The 20,057-nt window shown below is 40.7% G+C and overlaps 1 protein-coding gene and 1 long non-coding RNA gene across 2 annotated transcripts; one reads left to right on the plus strand and one right to left on the minus strand.

The window, feature by feature from the left end:
* Positions 1-633: 633 nt before the first annotated feature.
* en2a (engrailed homeobox 2a) lies at positions 634-5,649 on the minus strand. Its single transcript, XM_048266159.1, has 2 exons — positions 4,560-5,649; positions 634-2,754 (listed from the first exon to the last, which is right to left on the minus strand). The coding sequence occupies exons 1-2, from the start codon at positions 5,035-5,037 to the stop codon at positions 2,432-2,434; spliced, it is 801 nt and encodes a 266-aa protein (XP_048122116.1). The 5' UTR covers positions 5,038-5,649; the 3' UTR covers positions 634-2,431.
* Positions 5,650-14,288: 8,639 nt separating this feature from the next.
* On the plus strand, positions 14,289-19,852 carry LOC125309335. The gene is made up of 2 exons (XR_007196115.1): positions 14,289-14,666; positions 18,571-19,852. It is a non-coding gene; the product is annotated as an uncharacterized LOC125309335 (long non-coding RNA).
* Positions 19,853-20,057: the final 205 nt, after the last annotated feature.

Raw genomic sequence — 20,057 nt, forward strand, 5'->3', positions numbered from 1 at the left:
ATATAGGCTAGAGCAAGTTCAATAAAAGTAGCCTAGTTTCTAACAATATCTTATGTTTCACATGTCCAAACACAAAGTGGATTTAGATCATTAGGACAAGCATGTAAAAAAATCCCATTACTTTGTTAGTTATAATTTGGTTACGAATTGTATGTCACAAAGCGCGTTGGTGATGGCTGTCACGCACGCTCGGCTTTTGCGGCACTTGTCCTGCAGAACTAAAGTTTCTCCCAAGAAGCTCCACTGAGACCAAGGAAGTTCAAAATAGCCCAGATCACATATGTTTTAGCAACTAACTTTATCCATATAGGTATATGGACGCTAAACACTATATGTTTGAATAAACAAGCTGCACTTTCTTTACACAGCCAATGTGAGTGAGAGTAGTAGTAGCCTATCCTATCACGACATGACTCATCTCTGACTTGGCGAAGCTTTGTTTGCCAAACCATGACGTCATATCCGGGGGGCTCAATTCTCATTTGATAACAGCGGCACAAGCTCTGCTCAGTCACCGCTTTAAATAGATTCTGTGCCTTCCCTCCGAAATAATTTCATAACAACACCATGGTTCAAAGACCAAACCATGCGCTTTTATGAAAGCGAGAACACAAGTTAAACATGAAGATGTAGTAGGCTATATTTCAGATTTATTTTTTCCTCAAGTTCAGGAGGCAGTTAATTACACAATTAATACATACATGATACAAACTATTTACATATATAACAAATAATATTTAAACACAAAATAAAAATAGCATTGTAGTATACAACTCAAATTGTGTCATCAATTCATTTTAAACATAGTCATATATAGATAGATCTTCGCTGATGATTAGGATAAATTCATTAGGTCTTACCAGCAGTTCACATAAAGGCCATGTTCTTAGATAAACTCATATGCATTGAAATACTGTTTTTTCTGATTCGGCACAGTTCAGTGTCACAAAAAGTTCGTACTGGAACTTGTAAGGCAAAGTGTGGCAAGTTTGGTGGATTTTAAATTCACACACACTTTTATAGATATACAGCAAAATGATTCAGACAGCAAAAAGTCCACAATTTTGGCATGGATACAATCTGCAACTTATAACTCGATCATACCCCTATCGACAAAGATCATAGTTAATAAACATTTGAATCTGCCATAATATAACATCGCAGCTTTCATGCAAAGGCCCCGAAACTGCTTCATTCACATAAAGAAGTTATTGCAAGATAAATAAGCCATGTAAACACCTCTGAAATCTAAAAAAGCAACATCGGTCTCATGTTTTTTCCTCGTCTCCAATATAATCTATATAAATACATAACAAATATGAAGTTTTTTTCCAACAACGATAAAACAATATTCCAACAATAGTATTACAGTAAACAATTGGCTTGCTTCATTGTTAATGGTTATAACTGTGGTTGTGTGTTTATATATCTATGTGTATATATTTATTTATTTATTTTCATATGTATGTATAAAGTTGGGCGACGTCCTACATGGCGCCATGAGTTCGCTCTCATTTCTACATCATTGCCAGTATGCTACACTTATAGGCAGTTTTCATTGATTAAAAGATATTTTGCTACAAAATGTTATTGTTATATTGCTCTTTCATAAAACTATTCATATATCAGGAGGCCACGAAACTGCATTTCTATTATTATTTGATATAATGTACCCATTTAAAATGAATGGGATTCTAGCACTTCGTAGTGTTAGAGTGTTATCGGACTGTGTTGTTTGGCTTCACAACCGTAGGGCTATGTTGTTACATCAATAGATTACTTGTTTGATTGTATACACGTTTGTTAATAAAGTTGCCAAAGATGGCCAGGCAAATCTGAGTATCTAAAATATATATGTATATCTTTAAATATGCATTCTGTTACATTTTGGGAACACGTAGCCTACGCAGTAACCATTCAAGACTCCTGACATGTCCGTTTTATCTAACTCAAAATCAAATAAAACCAACAAAGCTGAAACAAAATATCTTCTTAGCTATTTATTCATATTCACAGTTGCCTGGATGCAGCAGAAAAAGGATTCTTTGGACTTAAGCGAGATGTTTTCATGTTGCTGACATGTAATGGTCGAGTAAGCTTATCAGTCGAACGCACTGGATGTACCTGACAATATGTTAACGATACAAAACGTCTAGAGACACGGTTTCTCTCTCACGAAGCATGTAGGCCCACTTACTCAGAAGGAAAATGCCATGTTATATGACATATATAGATATTTAACTTTTGTACATTTATGTAATAAATCACGTTTATATGTATGTAATAACAGATATGTATTTGATAGTAATCTTCTTAGATTCAGTTAATGCTGGTATTTTTATACACTGGCCCTTATTTACTTTCTTTTCCTTTTTTTTTTTTTTTTTTAGAAATTATTGCATTGTAATCATAACGATATATTTTTTCTGTCTTAGTCGCTGTCTCTGTCTGATTTGTCGTCCTTTGATGTGGTGGAGTGATTGTACAGTCCCTGCGCCATGAGATGTAAGGCCAGAGAATTCTTAGAGCCGGTGGCTTTCTTGATTTTGGCCCGTTTGTTCTGGAACCAGATTTTGATCTGAGACTCATTGAGGCCGAGTTCTTGAGCCAGGCTCTGTCTTCGCTGTTCGGTCAGGTACCGGTTGGTTTGGAACTCGGCCTTAAGTCTCTGGAGCTGCTCTGCCGTGAAGGCTGTGCGTGGTCGCTTGTCCTCTTTGCTGGGGGTTTTCTTCTTTGGTTTACGAGATCGAGGACCTGCAATAAATGAAAGTGAATACATTAGTTTGAAGTCATAACTTGGTGTGTGTGTGTGCGCGCGTGTGTGTGTATATGTGTGTGTTTGTGTGTGTGTGTGTGACTGCGTTTACTTGGTTATCTGGTTCTCAACTCTAATTGGAAGATTGGAGCAGCTGAATGAAATATGCTTGTTTACACACAGATCTGAGCATACTCATCTACCCATTCCTTGATCCATTTCACCAACCAGTCAGTCAACTATAGGTGTCGATTCACCCTGTACAACTCGATCATTCCACGCGCTTTTCCAGCAGTGTGACTGAACAGATAGTGTTGGGGACCTCTAATGGGTGACAGAATAAAGATGATGGAAAATAAGTTGGCTATTTATCATGGAGCATGACTACGCTTAGTAATAGTATGGCAGTCATTGCACAAGCAACGATTATCTATCTCAAATACAATCCCAATGCTTGTTATATTATGGTTGGCATTGTAAACTTCGCTAAGGATTCATTCGCGACACGCCCTTCTCCATCCTACAAGACACTGCACTGTCCGCCGAACAATAGCGCAACGATAAAACTCTCCAATGCAATGTAGAAGATGTAAACAAATCATGATTTTGATGGGTCTATTTATATTCTGAACTGGCTGCAGCCTGCTGACCAGGCTACACTCTAGTTCAGAGCAGAAGCACTTGTACGCAAGACTACGAGCATCGTGCAAAGCTCTGTGCTAACCACCCTATCTGACAACATAGAAGATCATTTAAACTCGATTAACACAGACCGTTAGATAACAACACAAGAATATTTTAGCAGCGAATAGTTAACACGAAAGGTAAAACACCAAACAGAGGGCTTCAGCCTACATTGAGGGGGAACACTGGCGACAGGACGAGTACAGAAGAAACAGTTGAGGAACCTTTTCTCAGGACGCCTTTTAAATTTGTTAACACACTTTTAAAACCACCGGTCCTACAGTAAATGGACAAAATGAAGGAGATGTAACAAACATCGAGCGCGATTAAATCGAGGAATCCCTTTTGCATTATGCATGAGTACACATTGTTCTTCTTGACTCCATAAAAGTATGTAAATATACAGTTTACGTCTTTCCACTGCAAAATAACAGTTTGAAGAAATGTGTGCGTTCCGAGAATCGTTCGCTTTCGCTAAAACGCTGCGTGCAAGGCCTTGGCTACTCCATTGTGGAGAATATGCTAATGAAATACCAACAAAGGCAACGGGATTCATTCGGATGAATTGAAATTGGACCCAGATAGATTTATACTTTTATTTATTCTGTACACATCTTATTTTTCTATTGTTAGTCTAGTCCTTTGAAATTACATAAGGCTCATTTCCAGAAGGTAGGGAGAGAAATTCACACTAGAGATACTCTAAAACAGGCCTCCAAATTGTATTCGTTTGATGTTGCATATGAAGTACAAAACAGATTGTTGAGATGGAGCTTTCCCAACTAACCCTACAAATATTTTGGGGGTGTTTGGCTCAGGTCAACTGGAGTAAAAGTCATAAACCACACTGATATTACAGACTTGGGTTTAAATGTATCAACTCCATTACTTTCGACTATATTATTTGCTATTTTTCGCTAATGCATTTATGGCTCATCTTGCACAACTTATTAAGGTCCTGCACGTCACCTTCCCTAGCAACATACATGTTCAGTTTCGGAAATTTTACAGGTAAATTGTGTTCTCCAAGGAATCTTTCTGTTTGCAAACTGAACAATTCCCTGACTACTGCAACACTGCGAAAGCCTGAAAGTCACACTATAAGAAGAATTAGGCTTACCTGACGAGGGCCTATCCGAGTAACGGGTACAGTACACCCAAGCCGGCCAAAGCATAGGCGCGCTGTTAGGTAAGGTTGTGCTGGCATGAGAACTATCCGAGTCCGAACTCAGGCACTGGTCTCCACTCTCACCACGGGACTTCAGCTGTTCCTCGGTCGCTATCTCTGCCTTCTTCCCCCCTGCGCCCGGATGAGGCGTGGAGGTTCCCTCTGCTGGCACGGTACTCCCCACCTGCCCCACTCCTGGAGTCGTCGGGCTATGGTTCTCTCGACTTGTGAGGTTGCTTTCATCGCGCGTAATGTTCGCTTCTTTTCGCCGTCCAAAGTCAGGACGTAAGATGTTGTCGATAAAGAAGTTGGTGATTCGATGCGGGAGTTGCAGGTTTCCCGGTGCTTGCAGAAGTGGAAGGATCCCCCTATTCGACTCGTCAGCCGACCCTTGACGCTCCGCTTCTCTACTCTGCTCATTCTCTTCCATACTGATACACTTTCCACTCTCTGCCCTTAACCCTTTTATCGCTCTCCCGGACACAGTCACTCACAATCCACTTCTGGAGAGCTTCGGATCACTTTGCAATATATTTAGGAATAGTTAAAAATTATGCTGAAATATCAGTGGATATTGGGGACCCCAAATAGCCCTTTCATGTCGTAAACACAAAGGAAAATCATAGTTTTGCTCCTTTGTCCCCTTGTTCGCTGTCCTTTACTTACAGTGGCAGGTGGGAAACACTTTTTGCCAGACGTGGAGCCCGTTTGGTATGATCCGATCTCTGCGTCAGTCCACTACCAGGGCTCCAATAGCAGCGCCGATGCGATATAAAAGAGCTTCTAACTGCTCCCGAAATACTTTCACTCCGGATTTTTGTTCTTATTTTTAATACGAGCCCCCAGTGACGTCGCACTCCCGTATCCTAGACACGTGCCTCCAACCAATGGAATTGGAGAGGTTTGACCACATGACAGTGAATTGCGAGTAACAGACAACGCGCATCCTCGCATTTTTAAAGCAATAGTGCGCAATCAACGCATTAAATGCAAAAAGTAGCGCAAAACGCAGCTTGAATATTTGATTTGATAGCGAGGTGGAAGCCAATGTCATTACGCGTTTATACATCACTTTTGTGACTATCCGCGCTCTATTTAAGAATATAAATTAGGTTTCTATTGTAGCCATACATGCATTGTATAAAATGTATATTTTAGAATACTGTTGTATTGTAATTGTGTCTTTGGGAAATGTATAATAACCAAAAGCTAATCGCGGTGGCTCCCAAAGCGATGTACTGGAATGCCTGCATTTGACGTTCTTGCAGGTTGGTGTAGGCTACGCCCAGAGAGGGTGGGGTAGAACACCGCGATTTATAATTTTTCATGTTTATAATTCAGATGACTCGTTTTAGCATATGCTACTAATACTGTGGAAGGGTTCAAAAACTATGCACCAGCAATATGTGTGGTGTGAAAAACAACTACGGTCCTTTCTGAAAGATAATCATTCGAATAACTTTCGAATGGAAGGCACAAGGACTGTAGCCTAAATTCATTTTGGGAAATATAACAACCATGCTGCTGCTGCCTTAAACTTACATCTAGTTAAAGACAAACACAAACACACACGAGCGCGCTCACGTAAGCACTGAATTATACACACACCACGCACGCACGCACGCGCGCACACACACACACACACACACACACACACATTGAGAGAGTGAGAGACCCTCTCTTGCCTGAGCTCTGCACAGGTTAACCAGAAATCTGGGCGATCTTGAATATGATAGGCCTACTTGCTGCAGTTGGGGTGAAAAAGGCCTGTACCTCTTTAAAAGAAATCGGTGATGCAAACAAACTGTTGTGCTCGCGGTGCACATGATGTAGAATCGCGCCAAAGACGAAACTTTGCAGAAACTTATTCAGTAAACTGCTTTGCCATTTTCATTCCGACACAAGCATTGACCGAATGACTTGATGGTACCGTTTCTTTCTCGACCGCTGTGTGTAGGGCTACAGTGGATTATGGATGGACTCTGAGGCAGCGCGTTAAGTGTGAGTGAAGACTGGGAAAGAAAACGATTCTGTCTACTTTACGCACCTAGACCAAACATCGGGAACGTCACAAAATATTGTCTTTATAAATCACTGAAAGGTTATTGATGTCTCTGCGGTTATTGGTATCACACAATAGCGAGATTTCAGCCTTATATAGCTACAAAAGAGTAGGTTACCGCGATTACAATTGGCATGCGTGTGGTTACACTTTCGCTGTAGTTTATTTTTCACTCTCGATTTTTGAGAAAATTGCATTTCCTTTGAAAATATTAAATGATTGACGGACTAACCACTGGTCTGAAGTAACCCAGACTAAACATTCGTCTAAAAGACTTTTCGTTTTATTTTGCTTTGCCGGTGTTTTGTTACATTTTACTCGATTTAGGCTACCGCTTGTCTCACTGCCTCTCCGTTTGGCCATAAGTGGCCCAAGATGAGGGCTTAGGCGCACTTGGGTGGATTTTGTCGCTGAAGAGGTTTGGTGAAGTGACACTTCAGAGTTTTCCAATTATCAGTCTGTTCCATGGAACTAAACAGCCCCCAATTAAGATGATGTTGTTGCAGTCTTCCAGCATCTCCTTTTGCAGCAAAATGTCTGTCAAACCAAAGCATAAATGTATAGAAAAATAAAGGACTCACACAGCCTATGGGACACATATTCAATCCAATATAAACCTCAGAGAGAACATGTTATGTTATTGTGGGTTTGTTCAGATCGTCTATATTGGTTGACGTGCGCGTGCCGTTCAGCTTCATTTTGTAAGCAAAATCAATAAATTGCCTCACTTTGTCATTTTGAAAGGAACAGTGGGGTATTAGTTAGATAGGATGCTGTGTGTTGCCTGTCGTTTTCATAACCACCACGTTAGTCCACTTCACACGACGAGTAAGTACCTCCTAGCAGCAATAGGCTAGGCGAAGAGCTGACCAACTCCAAAATAATGTGTGTAGGACTCAGAGGGCATAATTAGACGATCCATTTCCACACTATTTCTTTTTTGCTCACGAGGGATAGATGGATGAACTCAAAGGCTAAATGCAATGAAAAACAAAAACTCGCGGAGAGAGGCCGCACGCCGGTGCTGCCCTTTAACCCTGCTCCGCCTATCCCATTCAGCCGACACCAAAAAATGCTCTCTATTAAGGTAGGAGCGTGCTTCTTAGTCTCCCTATAGAAGAACCAGCGCCATGTGGTAGGTGATTCTTAAATTAGACATAGTGCTTATTCTTTTTTATTTTTTGACATGTATCGCTGTTAACGGTGTTGAGGCTGATGTAGGCCTATGCCCTCTTTCGACTAGACTTTATTGGATTGATACTAAGTATAAGGGCAAAAACAAAATGATATTGGCTACGCCCATATTCTTACTCTATATTTTACTCTAACTGCAATTCTAAGATGACGCCCTTTTAGTGGCACTGCAGTCACAAGAGAACATATAAACATACAGGAAATGAGCCCGTTGTAATGGAAGCATTGTGAAAAGTGTAGACTAATGGGCTGTCTTGTATTTTGTATGTTGCAGGTAGGCAGAGCTTACATACCCTATGCCGTTTGTGCGCAAAGTCTCCTCTTTTAGAGGTTATCCCATCGCAGACAGCCGTTGACTGGCTTCCGACAAGTTTTTAGAGTGCTCCATTAAAACAATTGGGTAACTCCTCGAGCTTTATATAACATGAAATATTGTATTTCTATGTCTAATACTGTACACAGCTGATAACATCGCATTGCAGTCACAGTCAAGTAGGCTATTCTCATTGTCTGTAACCTAGGTACCCTATATTACAGACCATTTAATGGTGTCGCCTAGTATGGTGTACCTGTATCAAAGTTGCAGGCCTCAGGTCATCGACATACTGCAGTAGGCTAATGTAGAGAGTGTGTAACAATACTGTGTTGTTGCATGGGTAAACACATAATTTCGCCACCCACTATGCGCTCAAGGTCAAAATATGGCGTGCGCACTGTTCCATGTCGCAGTGGACTAAGTTCCTACATTCACAGCCATATTGGCTATAACGCTACCCTACATCGCCTAGAAACTGTCTCTCTGCGAGCGTGCTTATTGCACAGTCTGAAGACTACTCTAGCCTATCCTACATAGCATACGAAACACGTTGATGTTTTTATTTCGACTGGATATGACATCACCCCCGCTTTTCGTGGTGTTATTTCTCTAGGTGCTTACGCCTGTAATAGTCTCACGCGATGGTCGTCGTCGAGTCCACACCTGAGAAGGATGCTAGCCTACCATGTTTTTCTCCCATTGCACTTCTGACTGCCGCAGAAGATGGAGACCTTTCCACATTTCCGATGGTCGTAATGTAGGCTACACAGACAAATACATCGAACCATCGACAGCAACGCTATAGCCTACTTTATACTTTTGAAGGATATTAGGCTATATCTCCCAAAGTCTTTCAATTCCAATGAATTTCATGGCTTTCACGTCCAAGAAGGGCCATGTCACAAGTGATCACAATTAATGCAGCCATTTTAATAAACAATGATGGAAAAAGCGGCATTCTTCTTGTGGGAAATTATTTGGGCTGCAGATGATTATGACTTTGTTGTACAGTCCGATTGATATTACATATTTGCTTTTTCACCAACTCATTCCCCTATCTCACCACAAATAACACGTTAAAGTAGCCTAACCTATCAGGATTTTAATCACTACAATGAAAATTCCATTTGGTATTAAAACGCATTTAATAAATATATCATCTCTTAGGCCTAAATGTTGATCACGTGAAATAATTATATAAATTAAAACATCTATCTAAAAACGCATAACATAATACAGACACATGTCGCTGTGCCGTTCAAACGCTAACTATAGTTACCAGTTGCCCTGTAGGCCTACATCACATTATAATATATCCCATACCCAAGTCAGCTCGAAATATGGGCTAGGCCATTGCCTACGTGAGGAAATTATGAAAAAACATAATTAAAAGTCTCGACTTGGGTTTGCCAAATTAATATTTAGTTTTAATATTTTTTGTACCTTCAGGGGAAGTGAAAATATCGATTCTCCTTCAGGCAATGGAGGCTTAAACCGTACACCTGTCAAATGCACTTGCAAACAAAAGTCGATTATCAAGGAATAGACATGGTTTCATCAAGAAAGCACCGGTGTGCATATCGAGTTTACTCGCAATGGGCCTACATAAATCACACGGGTCTAAATGATTGCTTATGCTTTGCGTAAAACGTGCGTGTGTATGATTGACAGGTGTCCCATAATGAAGGTGGCCAACTGGTGTGGGTCTTAAGAGTTGGCTAGTTTACATCGAGTGGTTTGCTCGACGACCTCCCTTCCTAATTCAGCCCCTACACAGACCATGCTGTCAGGACCATAAATATATAGGCTAGTTAGTTACATATGTGATTTCTGCTTACATCTTTCTGCATGCGTTCAAATAGCAATTCGTTATATCTGAGCATATCTGAGATTCATTTGCAAGTTTGTTGAATTGGTTGATTGGGGCATCCTAACACGCTGCATTCATAGGCCTGCCAAATGCAGGTGCTCATACATTTAGAATCTGAAGCAACTTCACACACTAACTGACGTGAATAGCCTATCTCTAAAGAAAAAAACTAGAAGTCTACATACGCGCATACAATATTCCCGTTATGGGCCCAGAAGGTTTGTGGTTGTCACCCGTGGCTCTACCAGAACTCCGTTTTTTCCTGAAACTGATAGAAAGGGGTCCTTGTGGGGCCCCAGACGTCACAGTCACTCGGAGCCGTTGGCACAGACGCTCCACTACAATGGGTGGTGACGCGCGAATTGGATTTGTGAATGGAAGGGTTGATGTGTGCGCGGCTCACTGATCATAAGGCTCTGAGCCATCTGTAAAGTATCCCCGCTAAAGTTGTTCTCTCTCTCTCTCTCTCTCTCTCTCTCTCTCTCTCTCTCTCTCTCTATACTTCACACACAAACTCACTCACACACACACACACACACACACACACACACACACACCATAAAATATTCGGCCAAATTGTGAAAACAGAGAATTATCTTAGTCAATTTACAATGACAATGCTCTTCATAACAGCAGACTTCACCAGACTTGTCTTAAGTGCGTGTAGAGTCATGTACTTTGGCTACAAGTCATGGAATACAATAAAAACAAAAACAACTTCGATATAGCTTTTGGTTAGTTTGCCAATCACGATCAGTCTTTACACACTTTCTGACACATTAATTCTTCCAAGTTGGCTCTAATTTCTTACCCAGATCCTTTGTTTCAAGTCTTAGAATCTCCTGGACAAAGCGAATTAACTGTCGGGGTCCTCGTCTTAGCAGAGTGGACACTTTGAAAAATGTTGGGAGGAGAAAGTTGATGACTTTTAATTCCTTCAACAAACGTCTGATCGCCCTGCCGTAGATAAGTCCCTTTTCAAAGACCATATCCCTGTCACTGGCTGCACCTCAAGACAGCTGTATCCCGCAAACGCAATTAACCTCCTTTGGATGAGATCACGCTAATTGAATGCTGCCCCCTGTCCTGAGATACCCATTCTTAGGAAAATGGCTTCATTGACAGTCAAAGCTTTAGCCGTTTATCTGTCTTATAGGTTTTCCTTGACTTTCGCTAGGAACAATGGCGTAAACAGCAGGGTAGATCAAAACAAACACCCCCAACATACCCAATTTTTATTCTCAGGCCCATCTCAGTTTCATCTGAATAATGTAAAGTGGATTTCAAAACGCTCGACGACTGACCACTTCCATTCCCCTCTCGGTTGGAAATTAATAGCTGAATTTGACGCAAATATATATTTTTTTCATCAAGGTGACCAAACGTTTCTAATTAAACCATTTCAGTGAAAAAGTGGGCTAACCCAAAGTCAATATACCCAACTAATCATAGAGCAGCCCCTCAACACATAGGCCTATACATAAGCTACACACAAAAACAGAAATTTGTATGTCCTAATTTAAAAAAAGACGTTTGTTAACTTTTAGTAAATTATTAAATATGCTTCTAAAAAATATCACAGAAATATCTGCACTTGTTTTTAAGTTTCTCACTGGATATCATTACTTTTCGTGAAGAGCTCTAAAAATGCCACATGGTACAGTTTTTGCAATTTGTAAAAGTCTTATAGTCTGTGCTGGTGAGCATCAGCCTGACATTAAAAACGTAGGCCTATATGTATTTTAGATTAATTTACTCTGAGTAGGCTGCAGCTAGTCCCCCAAGGGAAAACGTACTGGTACTGGCGAGGGTTTCTGCATCTTGTTTGTGTGATGTGTATGCTATTTTATACAACAATATCAAACTGGAATGACTGTTTCTTTATGGGTTTGTGTTGATACGTTACACAACTCCAAGACATTTGTACCAGAGTCTGAAGTTGTTTATGTTAAAACTATCATACGTTTTTTATCTAAATTATTTTCTGGCTGTTCATGTCCGTTTTTAACCGAGGTTTAGTGGCCATTTGTATGTATTTTTTTGGGAACTGAAATTAATTTACAACCGACAGGTTTACTTTAAATTCGTTGGACGAACATTATGTTAATTTTGCCTCTTGTACTTTTGTAATTTATAAAGACTTAATAAAGTTTATTTCATAACCAAAGAAAACTCCCTTTTGATTTAAAATGCATGGGTTGGGTTTATTTTTGTGTTCATTGAGCGGTAGGAAACACTGCATGTCACTTGAACCATTAGCCTATTTGATTGAAGTTTTGAAGTTGACGTAGACCAGTAGCTTATCCTATTTACATTAGCCTACCTATTTGGTCAATTTTTTTAAAATCAACCACATTTTAACTTAATGGGGATATGCCACTAAAGTTTACATAAGTTACTGTAACTGTATTCTGAAGCAATTTACAAATGACGATGTTCAATCCTCTGTGGGCCATTTAACATTTATTAGCTTCAGATTATTAAATATGTAATATTATATTATACTTCATGAGTGCCATTCCACATTATACTGCGTTAATTTAATTAAGTAAGTAGCCTACATTTAACAAAATACATGTCAGTAATAGTTATCGTGACTTCAAAGTTTCAACGTTTTCTTTGGTTATTAAGTTGAGGTCCACATTAGTCCAGAATATATCTAATAGGCTCATTTATTTCACTAGGGCCGTTCCTTAATATTTACTTGATTAAGGTGAAAGCCATTTGTTGCTAAATGTAGCCAAAGCTACTTTATGGCCATTGATAAAACTTTCAAGTATACTGTAGGTACATATATATATCCCGGAAATCATACTTGAAAGTTTTATAACTGTATTCTGAAGCAATATAGGAATATTAGCCTACTTCCTAGGAGTTAAATAGGCATAGTAACTTGAATTGGACCAGAAAACTATGAGATAGAGATCAGCAGCTGCCTAAAAGTTATAATTTCATGTGGCCAAAACACTGGAGTCTGCACATTTTGTCTTAGTTTCCGGCAGACATGAGGAGAAAGTTGGAGTGATGTTAAAATGTGTAATGTCTAATTATTTTCTGTCTTAAATTCTTTCTGAAGTTCTGCTTCTATATCGCACAACTTAAAGCGCCCGAGAAAAAGTTCATCATGGGCCCCTGTTGGGACGTCTTACTTTTGACAGTAAAGAATGAACGCCACGTGGTGGCTATATCCGTCAATGAGGTTAATGGGTTTACGTTCTTGGTCATACAGAACAAATAGAATGCATGTGGGGAGGGAGGTGGCAATTGAATGAATAGCGATCCACCATAAATAATAATAAAAAAAATCAGTCGGCTACAATATCCTACAAACTCACATCTAACAGGGGCTCTCTAAAAGGCTTTATTCACCAAAGCGTCTTGAGATCACAATAGAGAGCTTATAGGCGATATCATACCTGCCATGCCACCAAGCAGGAAAGCGCATGCTTCGTGGTGCCCCATGAACCATCTAAAAATGCATGTTATCCTGTGCTATCCCTATTGCCTCAACGAATTTCACGTGCCCTGAATACCATCGGCACCTGTCCAGAGTGCCTGTGATTGTTTATGAGCTGCGCGACAAGTGCAGAACATGTGACAGGTGCAGACAGGCACTTGTCCCTAAAGTCAAAGTCTTTACCCACCTCATCGCGCGCACACTTGTTGCATTATACAGTTTCCTTGTAGTGAGTATATCTCAGCTATAATGACAGTCAGTTGGCCCTTTTTTATATACTAGTTAATTTAGGCTACTTTATTCATGTGTCTAGCCCGCACTCAATGGGCCAGTTTTCAGCATTCAGTAGTCGCCTTAAGACTATTTCATTACAATTTACCCTGTACGAAGGGTAGTTTCTCAAAGTTTCTCAAAGCTTCTCAAATTAGTATAATCAAAACCTTTACATGAAACCCTCAGACTGATTGAGGTCGACGCTTACACTAGAGTTATTATAGTCTGTCCCTCTTCGTGTGTGGCATCGTCTGTCTGTACACGCTAGATATATATAGGTTGCCGAGCCCTAAGGTGTCAGCATAGCGCGCGAGTTCAGCAGGCCACCTCACCTTTGACCCTACAGTGCGCAGTTTTCATTTCACAGCTGGTCTCTGTTGACCACAGTGTTGTATCTTGTGTACTTTATAAACTACAAACTAAGATATTTATACTTTGTAAACTAATTTACCCCTATAACATCTTACAACCATCAAAATATCTCAGGAGTAGCAGACCTACCCCTCGCAGTTGTCTGGGGAAGCAAAACTGCTCCTCGAGACTGGTGTTTGTCCTTCGCCACCCCCTCCAGTCCAGAGAAGTTGAGAAAACCCCTCTTTATTCATCTGTACTGGACCGGAACCTGCCTCTTTTACAGGGACATCTGCGCGATGTGATCTAAAGAAAAAATGTGAACCCATTATTTCAGTCGTTGTTCTTCCTCTCCATTTTGGCCCTCTATCTAAGCTTTTGTTTACGTCGAGTGACACTATTACAGGCCTACTCCGTTAGCAGCAATACTTTGAAAAAGACCAACTTCAAGAACTGGAACATAACCAAAGAAGTTTAAGTTTACTATCACCGTTACTGTTACGAAAGTTTTGGTGCCGCCAGAGCGTCCAGCAGCGGTAGGTTTCCCAATATTTTTGTTTTTCTCTGTTACTGTTTTAAGAATAATTGAAAGGTATACCGTACTAAAGTTTTTATTCGCTTCTTTATCAAAGCATGTCTTTATGAAATTGTTAACCATTGTTAGCCATAAGAGGCTGAATCCATGTTTCTTGAGTCGATCATTGTCCTTCACCAACGTTTGAGCATGCGTGATGAACATGATGGGTATGGGAGATTAGAGCGCAGGTGATCCTCATCAGAGAGAGTGCAAACAAGAACTATGCATATCGAAATATATGGGACCCAAATAAGCCCTGCAACATAGCGGTAACACGATTTGTTTTCGGAAGGGACTAAAAATTAGCAGGTAGTTAATTTATACCGGTGTATTTTTTTGGCCTAATGAAGCAGGCAATATGTCACATTCAGTGCATACATACGTCCAGTCACTTACACAGCATTTTAAAGCTCTAAATTGTTTGTTCTATCTGAACACTGTAGTAGCCTTCAGGTAAGAGTGGCCCAGACCGACCTTTGGAAGCTTGCCTAGAGTTAACAGCTACCAATGACGCTCTGTTATAACGTAGTGTTAGGCTTTGGGAAGCCATCCCAGAATAGTAACTTTTAGTACAATTAGTAACTTTTCAGTTAACTGATATTCTCAAATAGCTTTCACTGTCTCTGATATTGTTGTGAAATGCGTTCAGCATGGGGTCAGGTGCATCCAGCAACTGTTGGTGAAATGACATTGATGGGTTTCTTTCGCTTGTAGGCCAATCAGCGACTTCTGGCCTGGGTCGGACCCAGACCCAAGTGGTAGCGGTGAAGACGGTATTTGTCCCAGTCAGTTAAAAATCTGCGCAATATATTTGAAATGTATATAAATTCAAAGTTACAAACAAATGAGAGCTGCTTTGGGAGAAAATTAGTCGAGGTTTTGATTACTTAATCAGGGGTTTTGGCCAATGTAGATAGATCGATAGATAGATAGGGATATTGATCCCCAGGGGAAATTCAAGAAATGTCAAGGACTCAAGAGATATTCTTCATTAATCGTCGGTAGCCCAATCCGTTTATTTATGTGGGTGACTTTAAAATAACCTTCTTTAAATAAACAAACAAAGAACACACAGATATATATAGGGGTATACCGTACAGTCATTTTATAACCTCAAATATGTTCCACTTGCAACTTCCTAGTCATGGCAACTCCATATTGCGCAACATTGGAGATGCAGTGCCACGTTACAACTTGATTAGTTATAATATTAGCGAGTTGAGTGCTAGGCGGCTAATCCCAGACTGTAATGTGTGTTTCATTTGCACTGTAAAGGATTTGTGCGGATGAGACGCATCGTGTGCCATCACCTGAGATTTAGCCTACCTCTGCAAGCACCTCCACATGCACAGAGCTGGAGCAATCATCAGAGAGCTGATACAATGAGCATCACGCCTGAATCCCCTGATCTGGGTAAAAATAGTCGCTTGCTCACATCACTCTAATCCTGAATATTACGTGCGTAAACGTCGCTGTAAAAAAAACAGGTCTGCACCAACATCTTTGTCAAATAGCCTAGCGATTTATGCGCCGAAATTCAGGCCATGGAAAGCTCAGAACCGAATAATACAGGCCTACAGGCCTTCGAGAGGTGAACTGAAATCAAGAAAGTACAGCCGACGAACCGTAGTAGGCCTGTTCATACTCTCAGTTGATTAGGCTAGGCTACTTCATATCAGCAAATTGACTAGAAATTGACAATCAATTTCCAGTATAACATGAATATTCAAGCTAATCTTTATAATAGTATCACATATTTTATCATAGGCATATGTTGGTATAAAAGCTGACATTTCATATATCCAACTACTCGTATGAGCTGGCTACGTGTTTTGACTCACCGAATTAATAAACAGCGTTTAGGCAGAATAAGCAAGTTGTGGCAATGAGTGACCAATCCCTTGTTTGTTATCTGGGGTACGGAGGGGTGAGGAGCTTGGCTGGCATGTGTAGGAGGCTATTATTCGTTCTTGCCCTCTCCAAAAATTCCAGTTTTCAGATGATCAATCTCATTAGTGTTATGGCATTCCAGAAAAGATTCGTCCCTTCAAATAAACGAGGATTTGGTCAATTCTTCAAGATATGGCAACTTAAACAGACTCTTGCCTCTTGATGCATTTATTTTGTTCGCATGTAAAAAAACAACACATTTTTGTGCTTTGAGGTTTTGTCTTCATCTTTTAGCTGTCTTTGTCATACCGTCATATTCACATCTAACGCCTCACTATACGCGCGTACTGAGACACACACACACACAGAGAGAGAGAGAGAGAGAGAGAGAAGGAGAGAGAGAGAGCTCCTTGTCTTTTTGTAATCTCAGTTACAGACACTGAAATGTCAGGCGTGAGTCCAATAAGTCAGGGTAATTGCTATTCTGCCTCTTCACTCGTTCGGCTGAATCATATTCCATTAGAGAAGCCATGGGTGGCCCGCAACAAGGGCCAAAGAGCAATTTAAATTCTCAACGCTTGTTAACCAGTAGATTTATTTGGGCCTCATTTCCATAAAAACACATGGAAATATTCCCTCATGGACAGAAATATGCCTCTCTCTCTTGTTTTGAGCCTAAAAAAAACTTAATATAGATCGTAAGAATGCCTAGTTTTATACCGATCATTCTGGGTGCCCTACTGTCATACTGTCACCTCCACCTGCCATAGGTAAATGAACGAAGGTGACGCCCCTCCTCTCCCGCCCTCGGGCTACAGGTCCTGCTTAACCTCTCCTACGTTGCCGTGGAGACCCCGAGCTCCCATGCAGACTTTCATTTGGTAACCATATTTCCTGCAGACATGTTGCTTCTCGGCGTGAACACGCATGTAGCGATGGAGAGAGAGGAAGGCCGTCAGACGGCAGACAAAGGCCTGCATGGAAGGGGTGCTGCGGCCCATGTTTGACGGCTGGCCTTTTCATGCTGTCTGTCAGCGGGTGCCGGTTCACTCAGACCACCAGGGGTCCTCAACTGACCTGTCAAATCCGAGGAGCCAGGAGGAGGGAGGGTGCCACCTAGTGGCAGTGAGAGCAAACTCGTTTTGTTCTCTTTGTTGTTACAGTCGTCTGAGGTCAGTGTTGGATGAACTGCTGACATAGATTGTCATGTCGAAATGTAACATCTGAATAAAGGACAGAATTATCTCTCTCTCGGTTTCTCCTTTGGTGTCTTCCCTGCACAATACAATGCAGGTTAACAGCAGGAAGTAATACACTTTAATTAACACCTTCCATGTGTTAATGAACAGTATGAGGTTCCAGTATGATGTTGGATGTAGACACTGGGAATGGATGGAGAGTTATTTGCAGACCTGGTCAAAAGTGGTGTCCCCTGTTTGACTGTGTTCCAAGTCACCCTGTTCCAATGCAGACAGCCACAGAGGTGGCACTGTCCCATTACATTAACCTTTTAATTCAAGGCCCATTACACCACTACAATCAGTATTAATTCCCAAAATTATTTTTTAATTTAAAATAAATATTGAAGGAACACACATGCATGTACGTCCACACACCCCATGCACACATACACTGCACAAGATGCAGTGGGGTTCACTAACTGTCATCTTTCCACAAATTGTTTTAATCATTTGCTAAGGCACCAATACACTTGTAGGCACACACAGAAAGACTTCATTTGACATCTTTTAATTGAATATGATGAAATTCAAATCCACAGTTTCTTTCCTAGTATACTCTAAGTTTATAATTTTTTGAGTGGAGATACCTTAGGAAACTTTTCTATTTGGTTACAGGCGGTGTGTGTGTGTGTGTGTGTGTGTGTGTGTATGCCAGGTTTCGGCTGGTGGGAGGGCATTATGGAGTCTGAGTAATGCTTTCTCGTAACCTATATCCTGTCCCAACAAACACAGGCTGCAGGCACCATGCCAGGTGAGATTGAACCAAACCCTGCCCTCTTCCCATGGAGGTAAGAGCATGACCGAGCCAAAATGGTGGCACCTAGGCCCCAGTCTTCGCCAGACAGAACCAACATGGCTGCCGTAACACTACAAGGGGGTATTGGATATCCCTGACTGAGAGAGAGACAGAAGGAGGAGCCAAATTCCTGCTTTTAGATGAAGAAGGGGTGGGGGGGCTGTCTAATGGAAGTCTGCTGAGACTCCAAGTCAATTATTCAGCCAGAAAGTAGAGGAGGAGGAGGATCTGGAGAGAGTGGGGTATTGACTTGGGTAATAACCTCTGGTCCGTCAGCAGCAGCCAGCGCCCTGAGACCGTGCTGAGACCAGACGCGGAGGTGGGAGGGAGGAAGGGGGGGTGTTGGCCAAGATCCTAGACATCCTCTCAGAGCAAAAGGTTAGCGTCAATCCCCTGCCGCATCAGGTATAAATAGCGTCTCTCGTCTCCAGATGGCAGTCAAGAAGGGGATTTGTGTGTAAAGATGTTTATGCGTATACTGGTTGCGTGTTGATTTTGAGCATTTGAGCGTGTTGAATTTGTGAGTGTAAATGATTCAGAAGGCTCAGTTCAGATAAGGTGAGGTAACAGGCCTTCTTGTTCTGTTGGCCCGTAGTGGAGACTGCATAAATTGTCACAACAATTGTGTAATAGAAATTAGACAATGACACTTATACAAATGAACAAAACAGTAAAAAGTACTGTAATGTACTGTAGACAAATATTAAAAATGTCTATAATTTTGTTTGCTAATTATAATGCCTGAATGTTATACATGTGATGATTTTGTCCATAACTCTTTAATTTAGTTACCTTGACCTTAAGATTACACAGATCACTGGGGGGAAATCTGTTGGTAATACCTGCTATCAGAACTAAACATGGCGGAGCAACTTTTAGCTATGCTGCTCAGCTCTGGAACCAACCTCCTGATGACATCAAAGGTTCTCCAAATATAGCCAGCTTCAGATGTAGACTCAAAACCCATCTCTTCTCCAATTCTTTTTGTCCACTGATTTAATGCACTGTACTTTTTATTTTTTTATGGCTTTAGTTGATTTTTCATGCTCCTTCCTTTTTAATAGTTTAATTTTATGGTCTGTTCACTGTTTTAATGCGTTTAACCTTTTTTAATCTCTTATTTCTTCTATGTTCTTTTATCTGGTCATTTGTAAATCACTCTGAATTACCCATCTGCATGAATTGTGCAATATAAATAAAATGGCCCTGCTGAACACATTCCCTAGTATTACAGTGTCATTTTTGAGCACAGACAATAAAGCTAATCACATTTTGACATAATGATCCCCCCTTCAGCCTTTTCACTAATAACAGAGTCATCTTAGACATTCTGCACAATACTCATTTGAGTGGTGCTTAAGTACCTAGCAAATAAAAAAGGTGATAAGATTGTTGCTAGTGGCACAACAGAAGTGTTAAAAAT

Source organism: Alosa alosa, chromosome 16 (genome assembly GCF_017589495.1).
Source record: "Alosa alosa isolate M-15738 ecotype Scorff River chromosome 16, AALO_Geno_1.1, whole genome shotgun sequence".
Classification (NCBI taxonomy): Eukaryota; Metazoa; Chordata; class Actinopteri; order Clupeiformes; family Clupeidae; genus Alosa; species Alosa alosa.